At 39.4% G+C, this 25,483-nt stretch overlaps 1 protein-coding gene across 5 annotated transcripts in view; it reads left to right on the top strand.

The window, feature by feature from the left end:
* Positions 1 to 4,104: 4,104 nt before the first annotated feature.
* Positions 4,105 to 25,483, top strand: part of eml5 (EMAP like 5) — a 68,900-nt gene continuing 47,521 nt past the window's right edge. For 3 of the 5 annotated variants that reach the window (XM_036150545.1, XM_036150541.1, XM_036150544.1), the window contains exons 1-4: positions 4,105 to 4,653; positions 16,317 to 16,476; positions 19,587 to 19,685; positions 20,447 to 20,515. In XM_036150545.1, coding sequence (XP_036006438.1) covers positions 4,457 to 4,653; positions 16,317 to 16,476; positions 19,587 to 19,685; positions 20,447 to 20,515 — 525 coding nt within the window. In that variant the 5' untranslated portion in view covers positions 4,105 to 4,456. The remainder of the gene's footprint in view (positions 4,654 to 16,316; positions 16,477 to 19,586; positions 19,686 to 20,446; positions 20,516 to 25,483) is intronic. The other 2 variants (XM_036150542.1, XM_036150540.1) reach the window with 1 other exon arrangement.

The following is a 25,483-nucleotide window of genomic DNA, read 5'->3' as shown; positions in this document are numbered from 1 at the left end:
TGTCGTTTGGTTATTGTTGCCTTTGTCGTTTCTTTCCAGAGTTGGAGACTGTGGAATGGAGGAGTGTTAGAAATTGGAGAGGCAGGTGTCGAAGGAATCCAACAGCTTGTAATCAGAGGCCAACCAGGGGAACGATAAGGAGATTTGCAGCGAGGGGCTTGAGAGGATTTTCCCAATAACCACAAGGAACGAGGAAACAGAAACTGAGCACAAAACAATTTGGCATCTGCCTCAGGGACTCTGTTCTTCATATACTCTTCCTGATCAGGCTTGATGATCTGCAGCTGCAAGAACACACCTCCTAGTCACACTCTGCAGTGAGAAAAGGTGAGGAAAAACACATACACACCACACTGTCTTTTTACTTTTACTTGAGAAATTAAGAAGTATCGCTACTCTTAGTTGAGTAAAATCTCTGCAAGAAAAAAAACATGCAACTTGTTTTAACCAAAAATGCATCAGAGAGACACACACCCACCATTTGTACTAAGGTGAGCTCATTGAGCCATTTACAGGTCAAGTGAACATAAAATAAACAGTAGATATTGTCATTGGAAGTAATTTGCACTGTCTTAACTTACTGTATATACACTAACTGCTTGGTTTCATGAGAACCAATCAAGAATCTTTAATGTTATTATGTGTTACCATAGTGAAATTCTTTTGTGACAGACACCAGCTCAGGATGCACACTGAGAAACTTTAAGCTTTAAGGAAGTGTCTTTAGGGTCAGTTAGGATTCGTTTCTAAGTCTAAACAGTCCGACACCAGTCCCTTTGTGAGCGAGATGCATTACTGTGCTGTTGCATGGATGAATCACTCAAAGTTCCCTTGATGATGTTCTCATGCCTGTAATAAAACAGAATCATAATCAGAAATGAGTTCATTGCCAAGTAGGTTTACACTTACAAGGAATTTGACTTGGTGTTGATGGTGCAGACATATATATATATATATATATATATATATATATATATATATATATATATATATATATATATATATATATATATATATATATAGAACAGAATATAGAGCTATATACACGGTAGACTGTGCGTTAATGTAACGCAGAAGGTCTGGAGATGCTACGTTGGTGTAGCTTGTAGGTCCTGAACGGAGGAGGGAGGGAGGAAGTGTCAAGTGTCAAGGGGGGGTCTGGGCCTTGTTGGTTAGGCTTTTAGTCAATAGGATAAAACTGTTCTTGTGGCGTGAGGTTTTGGTCCTGATGGACTGCAGCCTCCTGCCAGAGGGAAGCGTCTGAAATAGTTTGTGACTGGGGTACGAGGGATCAGCCACAATCTTCTCTGCACGTCTCAGAGTCTTGGAGGCATACAGGTCCTGGAGAGATGGAATATTGCAGCCAGTTACCAAAATAATTTAATTAATTGCATTTAATTAATACATTAAATGCAAGCTTAAAAATGTTTCAAGCTTGCATTTACAGAACTGGGCGATCAGACATTAACTTAGAAATTAGAGTGTGCAGCATTACTAGTAGTGTGTCATAATGTGTACCATGCTACCAACTTCTAAGCAGGGCACGACAGCCTTCACAGCTTTTGAAATGAAGCTGTTTTTGGAATCTATTGGTTTTTGATCTAATGTTTCGTAAGAGTTTACCCAATGGAAGTGGGTCAAATAGTGCAATACCCGGGTGGGTGGGATCTGTGGCAATGTGTCTGGCCCTTTTCATGGACTCGTGCACCATAAACCTCTAATGTCTCTCATCATTGTTAGATATGACACTCACCACAGTGGTTTCGTTCAAAAACTTCACAGCCATGTTTTTGGGGAGGATAGCAGAGCAGTCGTAGGTGAAGAGGGTGAAGAGAGCAGGGCTGAGGACACAGCCCTGTGGCATGTCAGTGTTGAGAATCAGCGGGATGAAGGCGTTTCCCTATCCTCACCACCTGGGGCCTGCTGGTGAGGAGGTCACTGATCGAAGAGCAGAGCTGAGGAGATAATCTCATGTTGTGGAGCTTCAAAGCCAGCATATCTGGGAGCCCGGTGAGGAAGGCTGAGCTGAAGGCCACAAATAGCATCCTAACATAGGTGTTGGGATGCTGCAGATGAGTCAGAGCTGTGTGAAGTGCTAACGAGACAGCATCCTGTGAATGTGAAGGTGAACTGCAGGCTGTCCAAGCCAGCAGGGATGACTTCTTTGATGTATTTCAGGAGGATCCTCTCAAAGCACTTCATGATGACAGGGGGTAGAGCAACAGGGCGGTAGTCATTGAAGCAGGTGATGGTTGTTTGCTTGGGAACGGGGCACAATAATGGAGGACATCAGGGAGGCAGGGACCATGGAGAGCTGAAAAGAGAGTTTGAAGATATTCATAAAAACCCCTGCAAGTTGGTCAGCACATGATATTAGTGTCCAACCTGACACCATGTCTAGACCTGCTGCCTCGTCGATGTTGACCTTGTTGAAGGAGGAGGTCAATTGGTGCCGATACAGGAAGAGGGGCTGAAGCTGCACCTCTGGCTGATGAAGATGTCCAGGCTCCCTCCTGCTTGGAGAGTCGAAACGTGCAAAGAAGCTGTTTAAGGTGTCCGCGAGAGCTGGCTTGTCGGTGAGCTGATGTCTCTGTGCTGCTGTCACGTCACAAGATGGTCTTGATGCCTCTCCACATGTCGTATGGGTTGTTGCTTCTGAAATATTCCTTGATGCACTGCTTGTATCTGTTATTTGCCTTCTGGATGCCCTTTTTTTTTTAACTCATCTTTAGCTCTGCTGTATGTAAGCCAGTCTGTCTCCTGATCTGAACACTGCATCCCGGGCCTTCTGCAGGGACCACACTGTGCTGTCTACCCATGGTTTCTGGTTAGAAAACATTCTGATTTGTCTTTGTGGTTAGGACAGCATTGGTGCAGAAGTGAATATAGGACAGCACAGATGATGTGCTGTCAACGCCCTCTTTAAAAAAAAAACAGTCAATGTGTTCATATGTTTTATGTTGAAAAACATTTTTTAGAAAACTGTTACTTCTGCCTGAACTTGTTACTTTAAATTTATTTTTATATATTTTGTATTGTTAAAATACCAGAATTGGTACATAGTTTAATGTTTTTGCCTGACTGATTACATCGTTTTTAGATATGAAATCAGTTGTTATGATTAGTTACTCAGTACTTGAGTAGCCTTCTTACCAAAAACTGTTTTACGCTTACTCGAGTAATGTTTTGATTGGATACCTTTTACTTTCAGTTGAGTAGGATGGGTTCTAAAATATAAAAGATGTTTTGAGTTATTTCACAATTTTATGCTTGATACATAACATTATATAATCATAAAAATAAGGAAAAGCCATTGATGTATGTATGTATGTGTGTGTGTGTGTGTGTGTGTGTGTGTGTGTGTGTGTGTGTGTGTGTGTGTGTGTGTGTGTGTGTGTAATGCTAAAACCTTGAGTACCTTTGAATCCTGGTTAAAAACCCATTTGTAGAGTTGCCCCTGACTGATCTATTAAACAATTAGCGGAAACATATTAACATCAGCCTGCGGTCCATTATTTCTTTATTTTCATTTATTGTGTCATTGTAATGTATTTTTTATGTGTTTTCGTTTCTCTTGTTTTCATAATGTAATGAACTTTGAACTGGCTGAAACGTGCTATACTAATAAACTTGTCTTGCCTAAATAAATAAGATAAGATGTACTTTATTGATCAGAGAACTGGGAAATGATTGGGCAAGCACAGCATAACCTCAACATAAAACCTAAAAAATATGAAGTAGAAAATATAATCTAAAAATGCCTATAAGTATTTACTGCATACACATATTAGAGGTAATTGTGCAGCAGAAATGAAAAATCTAAAGTGATGCGCAAACGTCATGTCCAAATAAAAGTAAATGTTACCTAAGTTGATTCAGTATCAAACATATTAAAGGTTAAAAATATGAGTATCTTATATTACATTAAATTTTAATTAGGTATTATCTCATTTCTTGTATTTTATCAATCAGAATACATGAAAATCCGTTGTGTCGTGATGGGAACGTCCCCTCCTTCTTTTTTTACCCTCGCAGATGAGTCAAGCGATGTGATTGGCTGCTTCGCTGCCCCGTCATCACTGTGGGCGGTGCTTGTGGGAATACAGTGCAGCTCCATCTTTGGAGGATTTGACAGGAGCTTTGACCTGAGTCGAAGCGGAGCGAAAGCCCGCTTACAGAAGAAGTGCAAGAAGACTCTCACAATGAAAAGATCGACGTAGAAAAAAAATTAGTTTCTCAGATTCCTTCAATCCGAGCAGCGAGCCAGACTTTTTAAATATTTTTTTTTTTACACACCCTTTTAAGAAAAAATGCCTCATTTCTGCACCCGCTGGACTGGTTGAAAGCCGACGGAACTAATGTAACACGGAGGCTTAAAAATAAATCCTTTTTGGCGGATGACAGTGTATCAGAGAGCCTACGCGACGGCATCAGAGAGACGCACACCGAGGAAGAGATGGCTGACAGGACTGCTCCCAACTGCCACCTGAGACTGGAGTGGGTGTACGGATACCGGGGACATCAGTGCCGCAACAACCTGTACTACACCGCCGCCAAGGAAATCGTCTATTTCGTCGCGGGTGTGGGAGTTGTGTACAACACCCGGGAGCACAAGCAGAAATTTTACTTGGGGCACAACGATGATATAATCAGGTAGAGTAAAAGCAGGCATGTTGAAAAAATGTTTTTTTTTGTTTTGTTTGGTTTTTTTTTTTTAGCTCCAGCACCGCGGACAGCTCCAGACTCCCAGCAGTCAGTGCTGTTGACATTGTGGATGCAGGCGTCACCTTGTGCGGTGTAATATGATATGGAAGCGGCATATCCATAAATTGTAAAGCGAGGTTGAGTTTTTATGCTTAAGGACAGATGCTTTTAATCATCCACTCTAGATCACGCTGCTCCCACTCCATATGCAACATGCCAAATGTTCTGGCTGCTGGGTTATCCTCTAATTACACCATAAAACTCAGATATCAGCAACATGTAAGCAATTTATCATTTGTCCAGTGAATAATGCAAAAATATTCAGTTAGTTTTTTTTTATTGCCTTAGAATACAACATCAAACACTTTGAGAACAGCTTGTGAAATTGCAATTTAAAGCTTAAAAGTAATGCAATTTCACCTATTTTTTGCAATAACAACAATGTTCTTTACTATATTAGACAGAAGATCTAAAATACATGAATGTCACGATGAGTAGACGCATAAACGTCAGGAGAAAAAAGGACAAAAACATAGTTTGCATGGTGTAAATGCATGACACAAAAGGAAGAAAGAAAATAAAAATTATTATGTAAAAAACAAATCGGTAAGTCAATCAATCAGTAAGCGAGGAAATAAAAAATAAGTGAGTACTTAGCCAACTCCTTTTCAATGCTTTTATTGCTTTCATGGAACACTTTGTGCTACAGTATGTTATCAGATACAGGAATATGCCACATGAGCGAAAGAACAAAGTCTATAGAGCTGAAAAATTTACAATTTAATATTATGAATCCATGCATGAGATCATACATATGTTGGCATAAACACTCAGTAAGTCATACAATTAAATAAACTTTTTCTTCCCACAAGGGACAATTGTTTTTTTTTCTCGCAAGTCATCAAATATAGACATTCACATTTTTATATATCACATTCATACATTTTAAAGGATGACTACTGCCCAGCCATGTAATTTGTTCATAAAAAAGCCAGGCTAAATGTTACACGTGTAAACTTACATGCTTGATTGCAGTACAAATTATTTTTATGATTTACTCAATATTCTCCAAAATTCATTATCATAGTGTGCACGTTTTTTTTCTCAGCATGCCCTGATACAATGAACTGTCTGCGGCAGCTCAGAGATCAGGTTGACATGTGCGTGTGAGGGTTGGCCCGGAGATGACAAGCTTTATAAAATGTGCCGGTCGTCAGCTGGGCTTGTTCTTCATTATTAATCACACAATAGAGAGAGAGGGTAACCGCCAGTTGCCCTGTGCCCGGTCAACTTCTTCAGTTCAAACACATCACAAAAGGAGGCACTTTAACCCACGCTATGTTAATTACAAAGGCCTTTTTGTAAAAGTACACAACTTACTTTTCGTTTTTCAAAGATTTAGACTCTCTAATTGACATTTATTCTTTTTGAAAATTCACTTGAACTTTTACTTGTTTAACCAGTTGAGAATGGCAAAATTTGATTATTGGAATGAGATTTTATGTATTCAATTGACTTTTTTCAATTAAATTTTATTTATATAGAGTCAATTAACAACACGTGTCTTCTCAAGGCACTTTGCAAAGTCAGATTTAATAAAATCATCCAGACGGATTGGTCAAAAAGTTTCCTATCTAAGAAAACCTAGCAGATTACATTGAGTCTTGATGAGCAGCATTCACTCCTCTTGAAAGAGTGTAGAGGCACAGTGACAGTCGTCTGCATTGTCGATGGCTTTGCAGCAATCTCTCGTACTGAGTATGCATGAAGCGACAGTGGAGAGGAAAACTCCCCTTTAACAGGAAGAAAAAACCTCCAGCAGAACCAGAACCAGGCTCAGTGTGAACGGCCATCTGCCTCGACCGACTGGGGGTTAGAGAAGACACAAAAAGCACATAAACAGGAGAGGGGAATGGCAGATGATCTGCCGCCCTAGATGGTGTCACAGAACGCCAAACCAGATGTATCTACTATGAAGAGAAAAATGAGTTAAAAGTAATAGAACTACACACATTGGCACATAATTGTGAAGTGGAAACAAAAGAATAGATTCATTGTTTTCAAAACCTTTTTCAGACAAAAATTCTGAAATGTATGGTGTGCATTTTCAGCCTCTTTTACTGATACACCTAAAGAATCCAGTCCAACCGGTTTCCTTCACAAAGCACAATTTTGTAAATGGAGTCCGCCTTTGTGTAAATTATGCTAAGTATATATCCAGCTGAGGCCTCTGAGGTTTCTTGGAGAACATGAGTGAACAAACGACACCACGAAGACCAAAAAACAGAGCAGTGAGGTCAGGTAGAACGTTTTGGAGAAGGTTCATGCAGGGCTAGGATAAATAATAGTTGTGAACATGGATTACTGTCCACTGGATTATCAGCAAAATCAGTAAAAAGATTATCATTATCAGTAAAAGATGCCAAATTTAAAGGATGGCCAGAGAAGAAACCAAGAGGCCAACAGATCCTGATACAGAATATGTCAGCAGGATAACTGGTAGTTGTGCATTCCACATATCAGGCCATTACAGCAGACTGGCAAGAAGGAAGCCATTGCTGGAAGAAAACCACAAGAAACTTAAAGTTTTGCCACAAACAGTGTAGGAGATACAACAAACACAAGCAAGGGGGTGTTCTGATCAGTTGTGTCTGAAGCTAGTAGAGACAATTCCCAAAAACACTGAACGGTGGTTCTACAAAGTATTGATGCACAGCTGAATATGAATACAATTCAGATCTGTATTTGTAAATAATTATTAAAGTTATGTGTCATTTTCCTTCCACATTACAATCATGAACAAATTTGTGATTGTAACCCAAAAAGTTTGAAAAAATTAACATATTAGATTTTTGTTTTTGGAAAAAAAATACAAAAAACACGAATACTTTTTCTTTTCACTTCTTATTTTCGTAGTACATCATGTTGATCTACCAAATAAATAAATAAATAAAATTACACTGAAGTTAGGGGAACAAACAGAACAAGTTTGAGTGATGTGAGAAGTTTTGCAAGCCACTGTTACCAAAAACTAAAGTGGTCTTTTATTGTGGTCCAGATTTTCTGAAAGTCTTTCAAAGTTTTTCTTTAGATTGAGCTTGTCTTTTTATTGTATTTCTGTCCAGTTGGTGACAACATATTGTAAAGACAGCTTAAAAATGAGAAATATAAAAATAAATTTTAATAAATTCAATAGTTTCTGAGAATCCCATAAGCCATGAGAGATGCACCATGATCATACATGTCACGTTTTATGCAAATAGGCTTCTGGGAATCACCTTGCTGCTACTATAAATTTGTTATTTTTGGCATTTTTTCATAAATTTAGCTAGATAAATTAGCAATCTGATGTGCTATTGTGACAGTATGACAGGGTGCTGGTAAAAATAATCCCTCAAAATATTATTTAAAACAGCTTCTGTGCCAAGTTGTCTGTTCTTTGTGGAGACAACACTAGTTCATCCCTTAAGTTTAGTAGACGTGCATGTCTGAATGGTAAAGTCAGACTTAAATGCCCTAACTAGAACGATCCTCTGAAAGTAAGAAAACGACCCAAATCTAAACTAATCATGATTTTGATTTCTTTTTTTTTGAAGAGGTCTTTTCAAGATATATAGCTCAGTGCCACTCTAAAATATGACAAGAACATCTGCCTCTATGGTTGCAAACTATGAAGAAATGAGGGATAACCTGAGACTAGGTTATGTACTGGGTTAAAAATGTACTGTAATCTGCAGATTCATAGCTGACTGAGGGTCCGCATGTTGCAATAACTCATATGGAAAAGACACTATCCTGTCAGAGAGATCTACAGTGCAGTTATGGTACAGTATGGAAGTATTTTTTTTATTTAGCACTAGCTTTCACCTCAGGGTTTCAAGTTTTCAAATGAGGTTCAGAATTTGCAAAGAATATTTTCCAGGTATAATGTTCCATCCATCCATCCATCCATCCATCCATCCATCCATCCATCCATCCATCCATCCATCATTTATTTCTCTTGATCCTGCAAATATCCGTAGACTGACACTGGACTTTTGCTTTTATACTTCAACAAATACTCAAAAAGGACCGGAAGAGCAGGGGAATTTCACAGAACTGGGGAGGGACCCCAGTAAAAATAGGATTTTTACTTTCTGAGATAATTACTGCCTTTATAAGCTGTTCTTCCACTCTGGTTTTGGTGGAAATGATGGAGGGATATTGTTTTAGTTAAAAGAGGACACAAAAGGTTTGTGGTTTTCATTTAGCTCCATTTAGGCGGCTCAGTGATTCATCGTCAGAAATATGACTCAACACATTGCGTGACAAATGTGGACGACCTTCATTTAAAATGTAATTTGCAATGAAATTCAAACAACTAAATATGCAAATGTTATTTATTGTCACTGCAGTATCAACGTGCAAAGTATCAATACTGTGATTAAATGCTTGGACTGCAATAGACATTGTGACCATGTGTGATGCAGTTACACTCTGCCTGCCGGTAATATATTTGGCTAATCAAATGGCCACAACCTATTTATATGATAGTGAAGGAAGACAGTTACGTCTGGTCATAAAGTCATTCCCACATCAAACAATAGAAACACAGATTTTAAGATTTATATAAAAAATACAAAAGTGTTGAAGTCTTAGTGGTTAGTCCACAGAGTACGTTCTGTTTGCTCTCCATTTAATGGCTGTACTTCTTAAAGATTTGAGCCTAATTTTCCTCCTCTTTTGTCAAGCTCCTTAGCCTCCATCTCAAAGCTCAAGTTCCAAAAAAAAATGAAAACATGTTTGATCAGACAGCTATTGAGTATGTTTTAAAATAGACATTTAAATATATATACATGCTCAGCAAAGTTGTGTATGTTATTGATTTTACAGTACAAGTATCAGGGTTAGCTGGATGACTGCATATCATTGAAATGTATTTTAATATCATAAATCTGCTAGTGTTCTTGCTGTTTCTTTTCAGGCATCACCACAGCAAGTCATATATCTCCATCTAACTATCTTCTGCATCTTCTCTCACTCCAACTACCTTCATATCTTCTTTCCCTCCATCCATTGATTTCTTCTTTGATCTTCCTCTAGGCCTCCTGCCTGGCAGTTCCAGCCTCACCATCCTTCTACCCATGTACTCACTACCCCTCCTCTATACATGTCCAAACCATCTCATTCTGGCCCCTCTGGCTTTATCTCCAATGCGTCTAACATGAGCTGTCCCTCTGATGTACTCGTTCCTGACTCTATCTATCCTCGTCACTCCCAAACACAACCTCAACATCTTCATCTCTGTTACCTCCAGCTCTTCCTCCTGTCTCTTCCTCAGTGCCACTGACTCTAAACCATACAGCATTGCTGGTCTCAGCACCATCTACAACTTTCCTTTTATTCTCACTGATACTCTTTTATCACACAACACACATTACACTTTTCTCACCCGTTGCTCGGTCAAGTTTCTTGACCTTTTTTCCACACTCACAGTTGCTCTGTACTGTTGACCCTAAGTACTTAAAATCCTCCACCTTCTTTATCTCTGTACCCTGTAACCTCACGAGTCCACTTGGGTTCCTCTCATTCACACATATGTATTCTGTCTTGCTGCGGCTCATCTGAATCGTACCCCTTTTCAAGGCAAAACTGCATCTCCCTAGATTTTCCTCCACCTGTTCCCTGCTGTCACTGCAGATCACAATATCATCTGCAAACATCATAGCTGATGGAGATTCATTCCTAACTTCATCGGTTCACCTGTCCATCACCACAGCAAACGAGAAGGGGATCAGACCCGATCCTTGATGCAGTCCCACATCATCCTTAAACTCCTCTGTCACATCTGCAGCACACCTCACCATTATCTTACAGCTCTCATACATGTCCTACACCACTCTAACATGTTTCTTTGCTTCTCCAGATTTGCTCATACAACACCACATGTCCTTTCTTGGCACACCGTCATGTGCTTTCTCTAGATTTACAAAACAATGCAGCTCCCTTCAACCTTCTCCGTACTTCTCCATCGACATTCTCAAAGCAAATAATGCATCTTTAGTACATTTTCTTGGCATGAAACCATCCTGCTGCTCACAGAAGCTCACTTCTGACCTCAGTCTAGTTTCCACTACTCATTCCCATAACTTCATTTATATCTGCAAGTCAATACAAATATTTGAATCAGGCAACAGTAGAAAGAGTAATCAATCATGGTTTCAGCACCGCAATCTTCTACACTGTTAGAAATACTTGCTGATTCTGTAAGATATGCAAAAAGGGAACTAAAAGTAAGTAAAATTTTCTTGAAATGAGTGCATTTTTCCTAGTTTGAGCAGCTAAATATGACTATTTGCCTATGGAATAAGACTTTTGTACTTAAAATAAGAACAGTTCATCTCCATCATCTTATTTCAAGTGCAGGATATATAATTATCTTATTTAAGGGGTAGAAATACTCATTCCATTGGCAAATAGTCTTATTTAGCTGTTCAAATCAAGGAAAAATGCACTCATTTCAAGAAAATTTTGACTTATTTTAGTTCCCTTTTTGCAGTGAAGCTCTTATGACAACAAGAATAAAAGGCTCCCTCCTACTTGAATAATTGATTATCTTTATGATGGACCAAAGCCAGAAATATTTTCTTTTTTACCAGCAATTATGAGGGAAGCTGTTAAAATAGCTGCAGAGATCAAGCAACTATTAGGTTAGGAGAACTAAAGCAGTTTAGAGTTTGTTCAAATAAAAATTGAGGATGAGTCTGATGAGTGAGCTGAGAGTGCTGAGGAGTCACTGTTCATTATATTTTAGGGGATGCAATGTACTAGATCAAGGAGGAGATTTATACTTGCTATTAAAAGTTGTTAAAAACACACACCAGCTGTGCAGTGATACATTGAGGAGGCAGAATCATGCTGTGTGGATCTTCTTTTTCCAGCATGGATAGGGAAGCAAGTCCGAGTTGATGGGAGAATAGATGGAGGAAATAGCTACAACTGAATGGTTTACATCCAAGCAAATACAAATGAGAATCAGTGAAGTGTTTGCAGGGGGACCGAAGTGCAGGCAAGAGCTTGATGACGTGAAAGTTCGTTGATTTTGAATAAAAGCAGCAAAAGTTAAAGACAGGGCAGGCGAAGACAAGGACCAGGAAACAAACGGAGGACCCAACAAGGAGGGAGATAAAACCAGTAGTTCAAATAGCGGAGGAAACTGAAGGGAAGGCAAGTGAGAGTAATTAGCAACAGGGATACACAGGGGAACAATGATCTAACAGAAATAACTAACTAATTCCATGATGAACAGAATACTAGATAATGACAGGAAACAAGAAGGAAGTAACAGACTCTACAGAAAACTAAAAGACACTAAAAAGTGAACAAACTCAAGGATGCATGATACCAGGAACCTAAAACAAAATATCAACCAAACAATAGCAGATTGTGACGTAGAGACTTGTAAAAAAAAATCTGTTCACATACACTTTTGACATGTTTAAAAAATGTGCTTTTAGAAACATACCCCAAAAGACTTGCAGTTGTAATTCCAGTGAAAGACGATTCTACAAAAAAACTTTTATTGTATTATTTGTATTTGTATATTATTACTTGTATTATTTCACCATCAATTCACAACTAAACATTTATTACTATTAGCCAATCACAATAAAGTCACAATGAAATCCATGCGATCTTTTAGTTGTGACGTGACAAAATGTTAAAAAGCACACGGGGCGTAAATACGTTTGCAAGACACTGTAAATCTAATACAAAAGATGTTGAAAATAATCATTACATCCTTAACCTTTACTGTACCTGACCTTGCAATTACGTCCCAGGAAGTGTGGTAGGTGCTAGGATCAAGCATGCAGGAAACCAGAGGCTGGAGAGTGGAGGGAACAAAAGCCGTTTAAATAACTTCCTAAAACAGAAGCTTTGAATCACCAAGGCACATTCTAAAAAGAGAAAATCCTTCATGAAAAAAAAGGATAATTTAAAGCAGGTTAACTTATACAGCGGTGAAGAACAGGGAGGGAGAACACGGATGAGACGTGGGTGGAAACATTGAAGACAACCACAGTTCAGGACCAGACCAGAGTAAAGCAAAACATGACTAATCAGGACAGAGTCTACCAATAAATATAAATATTACCATAATCTGCACAATGAAGCTTTGCAGACAACCGTGTCTCAAAGTTGTCTGGATATTATATTGTGATAGATTTACAATAACTTCTTGAGTGGAGATTTTTATCTACTCGTCTTTTCTACAAATATTAAGCGTGAGAAATTAGATGATTTATTTTTCACTTTGTCTCTTCGTTTTTATAGCATCTCACCCAGATGCTAGTATCACTGGTTTCAACTGTGGGCCCCATATCCAGGCTTATCAAGGCAGAGTAAGATCTGGCTTGTTTAATATTTAGAAAATTCAATCAAAACCAGGATGTTTAAGCTCGTGTAACTGCTTTAAGATGGGATAATGAATGGAAATGTGGTCCCTGAAGAGCACATCTGTCCTACCAAGTTAGGATCCTTAACAGTTTATGCACTTAGTGTGGCACAGAAGTCCTATTTACCCCTGTTGTTAGTGGGCTTTATGAAACAGGCTTAGTGCTGTGAATGTTACGTACAGCTTCATCAGACAAGATGGCAAGGAAGCCAAACGTCTGGTTGTTTTTTTGGATATCAGTTATTTGTCCGAATTATGGCAAATTTAACATCACCCTTTACCCAAACAGGGAAGATGAACTGTTTGAACTGTTCTTGTTTCAGGGTGGAATGTTCTTGTTTCAGGGTGGAATTACTACACAGAAGTTCAGCGAATATTTTAATAATTGTGTGCACAAGGTTGAATTTATTGCAAATTTTATTTCATGGTTTCAAGGTCAAAAATTCTACACACAGAATCAGACATACACCCCCAAACACATTTGGCTAAATGGCTCTCTGTAAGTAATAGAAACCATGCTTATTTGTAGTCCTCAACAAGGTTCTGGCTCATCTATCTGGTATGTTGCTGTAAAACAGTTCACTAATTTTAATAGCATTGAGGTCATGGTCATACCATGAGCTCTATATTGGCTGCCTATATATATATATATATATATATATATATATATATATATATATATATATATATATATATATATATATATATATATATACGCACAGTGGCAGCCCACTGCTCCCCAAGGGAATGGGTTAAATGCAGACAGCAAATTTCACTGTAATATATGTTTCAATGACAATAAATAATTTGGAGGTGGTCCTCCATCCTCATTACAGGATCTGCTTTGTTCAATGCACTAGTTCTACTGGGAGTACCACAGTACATCACCACCATTCTTTACCGTTGGTACATGACTATTTTAGATTTGAAAGCCTCCTCCAAACACATTTCTAGTTTTCGTCGCCAAGCAGTCTTTTCTGACCACAAGACATTAGGCTAGTCCATGTGGGCAGCATCTAATTTCAGCTTTCATTGAAGATGTTGAAAAGGGGCTTTTTTCTTCGTTGGCACGCAGTTGATGTAAATCTCACTTCATCGTGGACAGTGACGCACGCCTGTCTTATACACAGGTCCAAAATACTCTGACCCTTTTCTTTCCTCTGATATGACTGTTTGGGTCAAATAAGTGACATTTGGACACCACTGGGTGTTAATATCTGACCCTGATGGCACATGGCATTTTAGTGGGGTTGTGCGTGCGTGTGTGTGTATATATATATATATATATATATATATATATATATATATAGTCCATGTGGGCAGCATCTAATACATATATATATATATATATACACATACATACGTATACATATATACATATATATATATATATATATATATATATATATATATATATATATATATATATATATATATATATATATATATATATATATGGATGAAAATAACACTTTTGTATTTTGACGTTGTCACAATTTTCTGTTATTACAATATACCAATATACTTGGGATTTGGAAACTAATGTTTAGGCAGTCTTCAGTCTTGAGGGAGATATCCCCACTTTATGTATTTTCTGATTTTTTATTTTTTTTTTGTCCCCAAAACTGTGCCCCAAACATGAGCAGTTATCATGAATAGTACCAGTTTTTAAGTAGTTAAAAGGACTGGCTTCAGCTGTCCTTCGACTGTTGTGCTGTATATGTACATTTTCACCTTGAGAGATCGCCTCCCGAGTCTTTTTATTGGCCCTGAATTTAAATGAAAACAGTCCATATAATTGCTGCAGCATTTTCTTTAGCTACTTTCATGCTAAAGCATTTGGCAGATGGAAGGCAGCCAAGCAGCCATTGCTTATATCAAACAGAAGGGCCGTGGTAACGCGCTGCAGGCTAAGTCATTAGGGATGGCATTTAGCAAGCTCTTCAGATGGAGAAATGTAAGCGAAACACTGATCTTGTAGCTGTCACTAAGGCTTCTTGTTTTACATACAGCAACACTGTCATTCTGTGCATATTTTAACACTATGGTATTCACAATTTAAGTGAAATTTCAAATTAAAATCAGAGTCACCGGTGGATATCGTTGCGCTTTCGAGTTTTTACATATTTCCAGTGCAGAACCTGCTTGCGTCAAGTGTTTTTCTCTTCTGTGTCTATCTGCATCTCAAAATGCTTCAACGATTTTTTTTTCTTCTTTTTCTCTGACAGCTATTTTTAGCTCATTTTTCCACTCCGATTATGTAAGGCATAAAAAGTAAAATGAGGAATGTGCCAGGTTGGACAGAGGTTCAAAGCTAGTGGCGAAATCAGTGGGGAGAAAAGTGAACACAGCCGGGACCGAGTTCATCCCAGTCACGTTTAAACCACCCCAAGACACTAAATGGCATCGCTTTTTATCTGCAAATGGAAGGTGACCTGTCAGAAAAGAAAGGTTCACAATGAAAATCAGAAGAAAAGACAATACAAAGTAGTCAAAAGATGAGAGAAGACACACGTCCATGGAGGAGAACTGCTGGTTAAACAGACAGACTTATTTTAGTAGGCTCTGTGGTGCCATGAGATGTACAGCACAGGCGAGGTGAGCGTGACAGGGATCTGCTGAGAGGATGGGTGGAGTGGAAAGAGGGACGGGAGTGACAGTTTAATACAGCCGGCTGTTTTCCCAGCAGTAGAGTGGGAGCAAACGTAGGTGGGGGAAGGTTTGAGTGTATGGGAGGAAAGGATTATGTAACAGTGTTACAAATATACGATATGCCTGGTGATGTGAGGAAACCCCAGATGGGTGACAGAAAGAGAAAGGTGTGAATGACAGTTTAAGAAAACGACATTAAAAAAAAAAACTCCAAAAAGAATAAAACTTGCAAGTTTAACAGTGCTATTTTTTATTTTTTGTACTCTGTGAATACTCTGTTGACTTGAATGAAGCCTGGCTGTGTGTGCATTTGAGCATGACCCGGTTAATTGAACCATGTCACCTCATCAAGCTGCCCCTGTGATTCCACGTTCAGACCCAGTGTAGACTTAATGTGCTCATCTCAATTCAGTGGTTTCTGCTGGCAGGGTGAATCCCTTGTCTGCCCCCGGCACACACGCGTGCAAGCATGCAAATGGGAAAAGCTAACTGTTTCCCCCCCACCCCTCTTTGTGCTTCGTTACAGTTTAGCGCTGCATCCAGAGCGCGTGTTGGTCGCCACAGGACAAGTTGGCAAGGAGCCTTACATCTGTGTGTGGGACTCTTACACCGTGCAGACCGTGTCCATCCTGAAGGACGTGCACACACATGGCATCGCCTGCCTGGCCTTCGACCTCGAGGGACAGGTACAGTGTGGAAGCTATTACTTCAAATTGGACTCACAGGAACAGCATTTTCCTTAAGTACTGCGTGGTTAGAAGATTCTTGTTTTATTTAAATTTTGCCCAAAAAGAATGCGATTTTTTGCATTCTTTAACAGTGTAGCTCTCCGGGACCAGAATAATTTTGATTATTTTCTATACTGATCTGATCTGATCCTTTTAAGATGATTTTTTATTTTTCTGAAACTACTTACAGGGCTTGGCAAATATATTAATATCCCAGTACAATGCATTTAACCTGGAGTGTAATTATGATATTTTATATATTATATTTATATATTATATATTAATAGATAGGCTGCACAGTGGAACAGTGGGTAGCACTGTTGCCTTGCAGCATGAAGGTCCTGGGTTCAAGTCCTACCATTGCCCTGGGTCTTTCTGCATGGAGTTTGCATGTTCTCCCTGTGCATGTGTGGGTTCTCTCCAGTTAACCGGCTTCCTCCCACAGTCCAAAAACATGACTTTTAGGTTAATTGGCCTCTCTAAATTCACCTTAGGTGTTATGAAGTGGAAGGAAAAGGATGTATTGTCAAGTGTTTTACCAATTAAGACACCAGTTTTTAAGTCAGCCAGGTTCTCAGTCGGATTTAGGACTGAACTTTGACTGGACCCTTCTAACACATCAATACGTTATGATCCGAATTGTTTCATTGTTGCTCTGGTTGTTTGTTCAGGGCTGTTTTTCTGCTGAAAGGGATGCCCTTTTTTGTTATGCACCATCAAGCTTTACATTGATTATGACTATTATCTACTATTATGAATAGTAGATAATATATGTTGGGGGTTGTGATGGGTTTTCAGGTCCTAAATGGCTGTTAGCCCATTCCGCTGCTGTAGATAGTTTTAAATCTGCCACTTCTCCCTTTGTACTGCTTTTGTGCACTTTGTTGAATTATTTCAAGTATCCACAGCAAAAATGCTGTAAGTTTTTCTGAAAGGGACTGGACTGAAAAACATGTCAGAAAAGCAGCCTAAGACCCAAGACAGACCTTCAGAAAAATTTAAACTATTTGGAAAAACTACTATAATTACAAAAGGATTACAAAAGGTTTGGCTGTTTGGAGGGAGTATATAAGGAACATATGTAAGTGTTTTCATCACAGTGGAATTCAGGCGAATTCAGGCGATATCCCTTTAATTATATTTTTTAAATCAACTCTGTATATTTACCAACAGTTGCTTATTCATTGCCTTATCCGACTGCTTATCCTGGACTATGTAAATCAATAATAAGAAGAACCTGCTCTAGATTTTTTGAAATAGCTGGATCCTGTTCGAGACCTTAAGTGGATATTAAGACAGAAAGAGTGTTTAGCGGCTCTGTTTACTCTACTTCACTTACCATGCTGGGTCAAGAAAAGCAGGAGCCGGGTGCAGGACCAACCATTCATTGAGGCAAAATAAAAAAAGATACACTTATTTTTGAGACATCACTTGTGTATATTGGATATCAGTATATTTTCCGCAGTTTCTATTGTCCAATAAGAAAAGTAGATACAGGAGAGCAGTTTGTGCCCCTTTATTCTTGTTTTCAGTAGTTTAGCCATTTTCCTGCATGGTGGGCATACTCCCCGAAATTGAGGGACAGAGGTGAGTGAGAGCAGGACCAAAACTCTAACCAATCACTGCTCTTCGGTGCATAGAACAGTGATTGGTTAGTTATTATGGTTAATATTACCTATAAAGTTAAAAATTTAGCCAATGGTTGTAAATAAGCTGCTTTTAACATACCAGATAGTGTTAGTTGACATGATGTTAGTAGCATTTTAGCAAATGTGACCATATTATAAATGCAGGCATAGGCTACTAACTAGATATCTAAAATTTAACTTTTTGACCCACTTGCAAAATACCAATTTTGGAGGAAAAAACTCACATTGCACATCGTCGTGCAGACAACATTGTCATTGCTAAAACCTGGTGCCATCATCATGCATTGGGGAAGCTTTTCTTCAGTAGAGTGAGGGGAAATGGCAGAGTCGATGTAGAAATTTGTCAAAAAGAGAAAAAGCCTGAAAGAATAACTGTTAGAGGCTTCAAAAGAGACTGGGGAAGTCGTGCAGCTTTTGACAGGAAACATTTTTATTAGGATTTTTATTAAACCTGTATTTAACCAGATAAAAGACTAATTGACAACGCAATCTTTTTTTACATGATTAAAAACACAGGCATTATTCTAAGGATTTGCGTTATTAGGACGTTATGGAAAGCTTTCAATGAAACAAGTTCTGACAGTTTCAGTTCAGATTGGAGGGCATTCCAAGCAGAGAGGGCAGAAAAACTGAAAACAACATCCTAAACATACAGCCAAAGCTACGAGGTATTGGCTTTGATCAGACACATACCCCTAAAAAGTTGTGCAGCTGTAATTGCAGCAGATAGTTTTTCTACAAACCATTGACTCAGGGGGCTGAATATAGTTGTAAGCATCTTGAAATAAACTACAGCAAAAATAAACAAAAAACCTTATATGCGCCACTGTATATCACAGTTTTGATGAAACAGCGATAATGCAAGGGAAACGTGTAAGTACTGTATCTAATATTCAGAGGATCTCTGTGTCATCAGAATCTACGGTTTGGTGACCATAAATCTGCAGAAATTATCTGTCAGTTCATCTGAGGATAAATCAGTTGACAGAAGATTTTTAAATCCATACAACTATAACCCACCATCCACATGGTTCCAATGGATTAATCTCTGCTCCTTGCGAGTGCAGACTGCTGAAATACAAGTCGAGACTGTTCTAATACCTTACCAGACACATAGCCGAACATTGATTCTGCAGAGGATTAAAGAGGGCATTCCTTAACATGTGAAGTAAGATGAAGAGCAGAAGGATTTCCATGAGGAGCTGCTCTTTTCCTTTCTGCTCCACTGATGCTGCCTACTCAGTCAGCTGTAGGTGTCTCTTCTGGCAAAAGTGCTCCAATCTGCTTCATGGAAATGCCAGAGGCTGGACCACTATAGCTCTGTGATTGTGGTTTACCAGGCTACGCTGAAAGTTTGCAGTAATCTGAGAGTGCTCATAGTTTGTTCAGTCTATAATTTTTAATGTTCTCTCTTTGCAGTGCCTGGTGTCTGTGGGCTTGGACTCTAAAAACACAATCTGTGTGTGGGATTGGAGAAGAGGACGGGTTCTGGCTGCTGCTCCTGGTCACACGGACAGGGTAAAAACTTTCTTTTCATAAAGCTCATAAAGCACCTGGAGCGACTCTGTGTAATTTTCAGCAATCAAAACAAAAAGTTATACACGAAGCTAAAATTAACTAATATGATTCACTAATATGCTAGCATTAGCTAAAAGGCTACTACTACTGTTATCTAATCGTAGCTAACTTTATCAGCTATGCTAACAGCAGCTTATTATTAATGTTAGCTAATGCTAGCATGTTAGCTAACATTAACTCATCCATGCTAACAGCACTGTACCTGCTATCATGAGCTTGCAAGATAACTTTGGATTACCATCTACTATCTGATATGCTAACAGGAGCTAATATGTTAACATTATAATTTTGGCCAGAAATAGCATGTTATTTTAGATTAGCTAAATCTTTATGGTACAGTAAGCTTATAGCTTATCTTTAGCTAACTTGGTTAGCATAATGTTTATGTATTATCTTAAATGCAAACATTTGCTGATATATTTGCTGCTTAAATTACCTCAAATTAATTAGCTCTACCTTGTTTACAGAAGCAGCTTATATGCTATTATTTGCTTAAAGTTCTTACATTTGCCAATATATTAACTTTAGCAAATTTGGCCCTTTAGAAATGAACATTTTATTTGAAGATTCTCTCTAAACTTCTCTTTGAAAGTCTAAGTTACGCTGCGAGTTTAGTTGGCTTCATTTATATCTATGGCGTGCACCAATTACAGATTTGATTACATAATTCTGATGTTTAAGGCCTTTGCTTGCTTTCACAGATATTTGATATATCATGGGATCTGTACCAGCCGAACAAGCTCGTAAGCTGTGGTGTTAAACATATCAAGGTACAGCCACTTTTGTTCATTCTACAAGCAGCTAATCACAGTCTGAAATGTGTGGAGTCTGTGGGTGACTTGTCATGTCTGGAAAAGAAATGCATTTTTAGAAAGTATTCAGGAGGCCACTGTCCATAAATCTGTTTCCTCCCTGCTTGTTCTGCTTTATCTCTTTAACAATATCAAACATTCCTGAAATAGATCTATGCAAATCCATGGCCATGGTTATTAGGCACTTTACATAAGTAGGGCAAGCAATGACTCAGAGTCTCTCCCCTCAAATTTGTAGTAATCTGCACTGCAGAGAGGAAATTTTTCTCCTTTCATCAGGGACTATGACACTGCCACTCAGCCCCTTTCAGTTCTCTCCATTCAGCTTTTGAAACCCCTCCACTGCACGAACCACAGATGTGCCCGTTTCCCTTTCCGGCACGGTTTCTATCACTATACTCTTCACACAAAAGTGGGGCCCATAAATCTTCAATGAGTTAATGCAAAGCGTCTTCTCCAAGTCCACCCTAGGGATATGTAGTGTTGTTCCTAACCGCGGAGGCCTTATTTTTCCAAGACACTGGGAAAAGAATGAGTTGTGCTTGGATTGGAAATTCACCCCCTGGCCCTGCAGGGCTAAACAGTGCAGCATGATTAAATGGGTTTGATGCAGTAAGGCCAAAGAACTGTGCTTATGTCTCACTGGTGATTCCCTTATCACAATCCAGCTTGACTTGCCTCTCCTCTCGAAGTAACTCCAGCCCACCCTCCATCACAAGAAACTTTTCCTCCACTGCTATGACACAGAAATCCCCTCCAGTAGTTGCACTCCACCTCGAGTCCCCGCTGAATCCTGCAGCTTCTACCCTCCTCCTCTTCCTCCCTCCCTTTGCCCCATTCTGTTTTTCTGATGCCAAGGCAATCCAGCAATTGTCCCACATAATTCCCCAGGCTTCACCCTGTGGACCATGTGACATCTGCTCCCCTGTCCTGCGCTCGCTCAGCGATTATAGCACTCAGAGTATGCACAAGATTTAGACCCGGTAATCCACTCACTATGGAGCTGAGGAAAACACAACCTCAGTGGCGAGGACACTCTCCTCCTCACATAGACCTTTGTAACGGTTTGTGTTCAGATTTGCTCAGGACGGCTAAGTCCTCAGTTTGCTGCTCTTATACCACACTACTCATGTAAATCACATCTGGCCATCATCTTTCTACCGACTGTGATTATCTAGGGACCACAATACACTTGCTGGAACAACCGAAAATCCTCTTTCCGTGTTTGTATGTCTGTATGTCTTTGTGTGTTTGTTTTCTTTGATCCTATTTAGTCACTTTCATTAATTAAAATCCATTGCAGTCTCCTCCCAAGAAATCTATTATGCAAACACATTCTGATGTGATGATTTATTTTACATCATAAACCAGATTACCAGATATGAAACACAACAAGGATGAAGTTCTTACCACTATTGCATTTCAGCAAGTCTGGGTTCACATCCCAACCAGCTCTGTCTGCTTTGAGTTTCTCCCTCTGCTTGCGAGCGTTCTCTTCAAATATTCTTTTCTTTCTAAAGTCTAAAAATTTGCGTGTTACATTAACTAGTCTCTGTAAATTGCCTTTAGATATGTATGTGTGCATGCATGTTGTTCTTGCCCTGTGTCACTGGCGATGTATCTGACATGGCCGCTAGAGATAGGCATTAGCCTTCCAGCAACTAAAGCAGTTGGGATGAAATCAATTTTCAGTGATTAACATAAACAGCAGTACCCAGCAATTGGCCAGAAGATCAGAACGGTCTTGTTTTCTCTTAATCAGACCTGATTGTTGCATGTCATAATCTGAACTACTTTTCTGTATTTAGTAAAAGCATCAAAACTAAGAACTCCCACCAATTTAAATCAGAAGATAGCACTTTAATGTATATATATATATATATGTATATACAGACAGATAAAACATAAACACACAGTTTAAGATGTCAAATTTATGTGACCAATAATACCTTGCCTATTTGGCTTTACTATGATAGTTTTGTTCCGCTTTAAAAAAAAAATCTTATCACCTTCATCTTATACCCAAATGCAGGGAATACACTACATGCTATGGACCAAAGCAAAAAAGTTATTTGTTGGCATGGTCTAGTTTCAGCTATCAAAGTATACCAAAGATTTAAAATATGGTTAAAAAACTTTGAAAAGTTTCTGTCAATCTGCTCCATATCTCTTAAGTGAGATACTGGTGAAAGTTTTGGAGTAACCACGGTTTTCTCCCTCTGTATGAGGCTTAGAGTAACACTCAGCTCTCTGCTGCCTTTTTGCTGCTCATTGTCAGTCAGCTGGCTGAAAGGCAGCAAATATACCTACCCTGACTTATAAGAAAAGCAAATGAGGTTGTTTGGAAATATTCCTGGTTATATACCGTATTCCTTGGGTGAAAAACAAAATAACCATCACCCATGTATGGAGGTGTGATTGCTGCAATGAAATAGGCTTTGAAATATACCTGCTGCCGCACCAGTGAGATGAAAGTCTGTTGGCGTTAATATGGGTAGGATGTAGATAAAGAGAGACCTGTAGACGATTCACCACAAAGATACAAGGTCCACAGCATGCCATGTTCCATCGCGAATTTAACAAGTGAATTTAACAAACAACTAGAATATATAAGTAAATTTTGTCTTTCAAAGGTACAGCAGAAAATAGACCATATCAAGGAATCGCTTTCAGAGAAATAGAGCTTCTTTTAAATATTTACTTCTATCTTTTGTATCTGTCGAGCTCTATTGCTCCAAGATCCATAAAAAAAAACCTCCGGCTTCCAGGCTTCCTTCAGTAATTTGGGAGTGAAGGGATTAGCCAGTTCCTGTGTCTCGCCGTCTTATCAGTTGTAGGCAGGGAGGACGGTGCAGTCACACTGCCTCCATCCCCACTGTTTCCATGTACACCACGAACAAGCTCATGACACACTTTCCTCCGCATCTCCATCCTGATTGATAGTTCACGCACTAATATCATCATCATCCTACCCACTTGACCTTCAAACCTGACCCCACATGCAGGCTCATGCTAATTTCACATATGTCCTGAAATCTTCCAGACGATCCTGTCCCGTCAGAGTGTCTACCAGCCTTTGGATTCAATGGCAGGGCTGGATCTAAATCTGTGATGCCTGTCTCTGATAATCGATCCCTGCTGTTAGCGCTCAGCAGCTTTATCAGTCAAGACAACAGGTGTTAGTGTGGGTGTTGATGGCCTGCTGCTGTCATGGAGCTCATTTGTGTCCTTTTCATTACTACTTTCAAGTCAATGCACGACCTCCCTCAAGCTCTAGAAAAAAAAAAAAAGCAAGCAGCTCAAACCACCTAAATTAGTGTGAGTAATGAAATAGATGTGTAATGAAACAACTGGCGCTGTATGTGGAGTAAATGTTCCTCCAGGTGAACCGGGGAAAGGGCTGTCAGAGGAGTGATGATTGTGTCGGTGGTTTAGTGTGGCGGTGTCTGTGTTTCAGTATTCGAGACGCCTTCCTTCAGCTTCATCCCTGTGATCTCATCTCCATGCAGACAGGGCGTCTCGCTTTCGTTCTTTTCCTCCAGCGCTGGGTGGATTTAGCCTTCAGAAGGGGCCGTGTGCATGCATCCCAATGATGCTGTTCATAAATAATGAGCCTGCGTGGACGTGCCTGTGTCTGTGCATGCTGATCAGGTGGTTGCAGGACTGACCGTCCACCGCTTCTACCCCCGGGTGAAAAACTACAAGGATCGCATGCAAAGGAAGGGGGTGTTTTAGTTTAATTAATCTGTGCTGCCTCCAATGCCCTTGTGTATTGCTTATACAGTGAAGTCTGGACACCACTGTTATAATGCCAGACTTTGTGACGTAACAAAAATAATTGCATTTATTTATTTATATTGTCACTTCAATAAATGGACCCCAAATAAATCATCATTGATTTGACTTATAGCCTATACAACTCAAAATCTTCCTCTGTGGTTGCATGAGTATTGCGTAAGTGTGTGCATCCTTTGCTAAGGCACCTTTTTTTAATTTTTATGGCAGCACAGCACAGTGTTTTTGCTTAGAAATCTGTCAGCGTGGCACTTCTTAACACCCTGTGTCCACTTTTTATTGCAAAAATGCTCCAAATCTGCCAGGTTGCAAGGGCTTGTTGTGGCGACAGATTTGTGTCTTTGCTTTAGCTGTGCCAAAGTCGTTCTTTTGTTAATTTCGATGTGCCTTGAGTTGATGTCAAGATGAAAATGAAATCTTTCTTCAACGTCAGCTTTCCAGAAGAAACCTGAAGATTCTTTTTGCAAACGCTGACTAGTGTTTGGGACTTTTCATCATTCCCTCACCTTTGACAAAGGCCCCTAGTTCCTAGCCTCGTGAGACCATCCTGATCTCGCGAGCTTTCAAGGTTTCACTCGCAGATCAGTCTGGCTACTTTCCGTTAAAGAAAATTTGGAGCCGTTCACCAAACGAACGTCCAATCAGCGTTGGCTTTGAGGCGGGTTGAGGTGTGACGCAACGAGGAGCGACAGTTTAGTCTAAAGAACATGGCGGCTTCAGCCGATGAAACTAGCGTTAGCGTGGCTATCGAGCAAGTTTTATCGGAATTACAGAGTATTTATTTGCTGAGCTAATGAGCCTTTACCTGCAGCAGCAAGAGTAGCTTGGCTTGTGGTTGTGTTTTCGTCGTCGCTCTGTTAGTACGTCATGTGCTTCGTTGATCTGATTGGTTCATTTGGCCCGTCTATCACCAACATAGGCCAATCAGCTAACCAGTATTTTCGCCCCTTCCCAAAATTACTTCAACGGAAGGTTTCCAGATGGATATGCGGAGCAAATCTATCTGGCGAAGTCAGGTTACCTAGTTCCAGCTTAAGAAAACATCCCCAAAGCATGACGTTGCCACCACCATGCTTCATTGTGTGTATGCTGTTCTTCTGGTGATGTTCAGTGCTGTTTTTGTGTCAAACA

This window comes from Fundulus heteroclitus, chromosome 19, assembly GCF_011125445.2.
Source record: "Fundulus heteroclitus isolate FHET01 chromosome 19, MU-UCD_Fhet_4.1, whole genome shotgun sequence".
Lineage (NCBI taxonomy): Eukaryota > Metazoa > Chordata > Actinopteri > Cyprinodontiformes > Fundulidae > Fundulus > Fundulus heteroclitus.
Note: the sequence above shows the minus strand (reverse complement) of the source record. Positions and strands in the feature narration are given on the sequence as shown.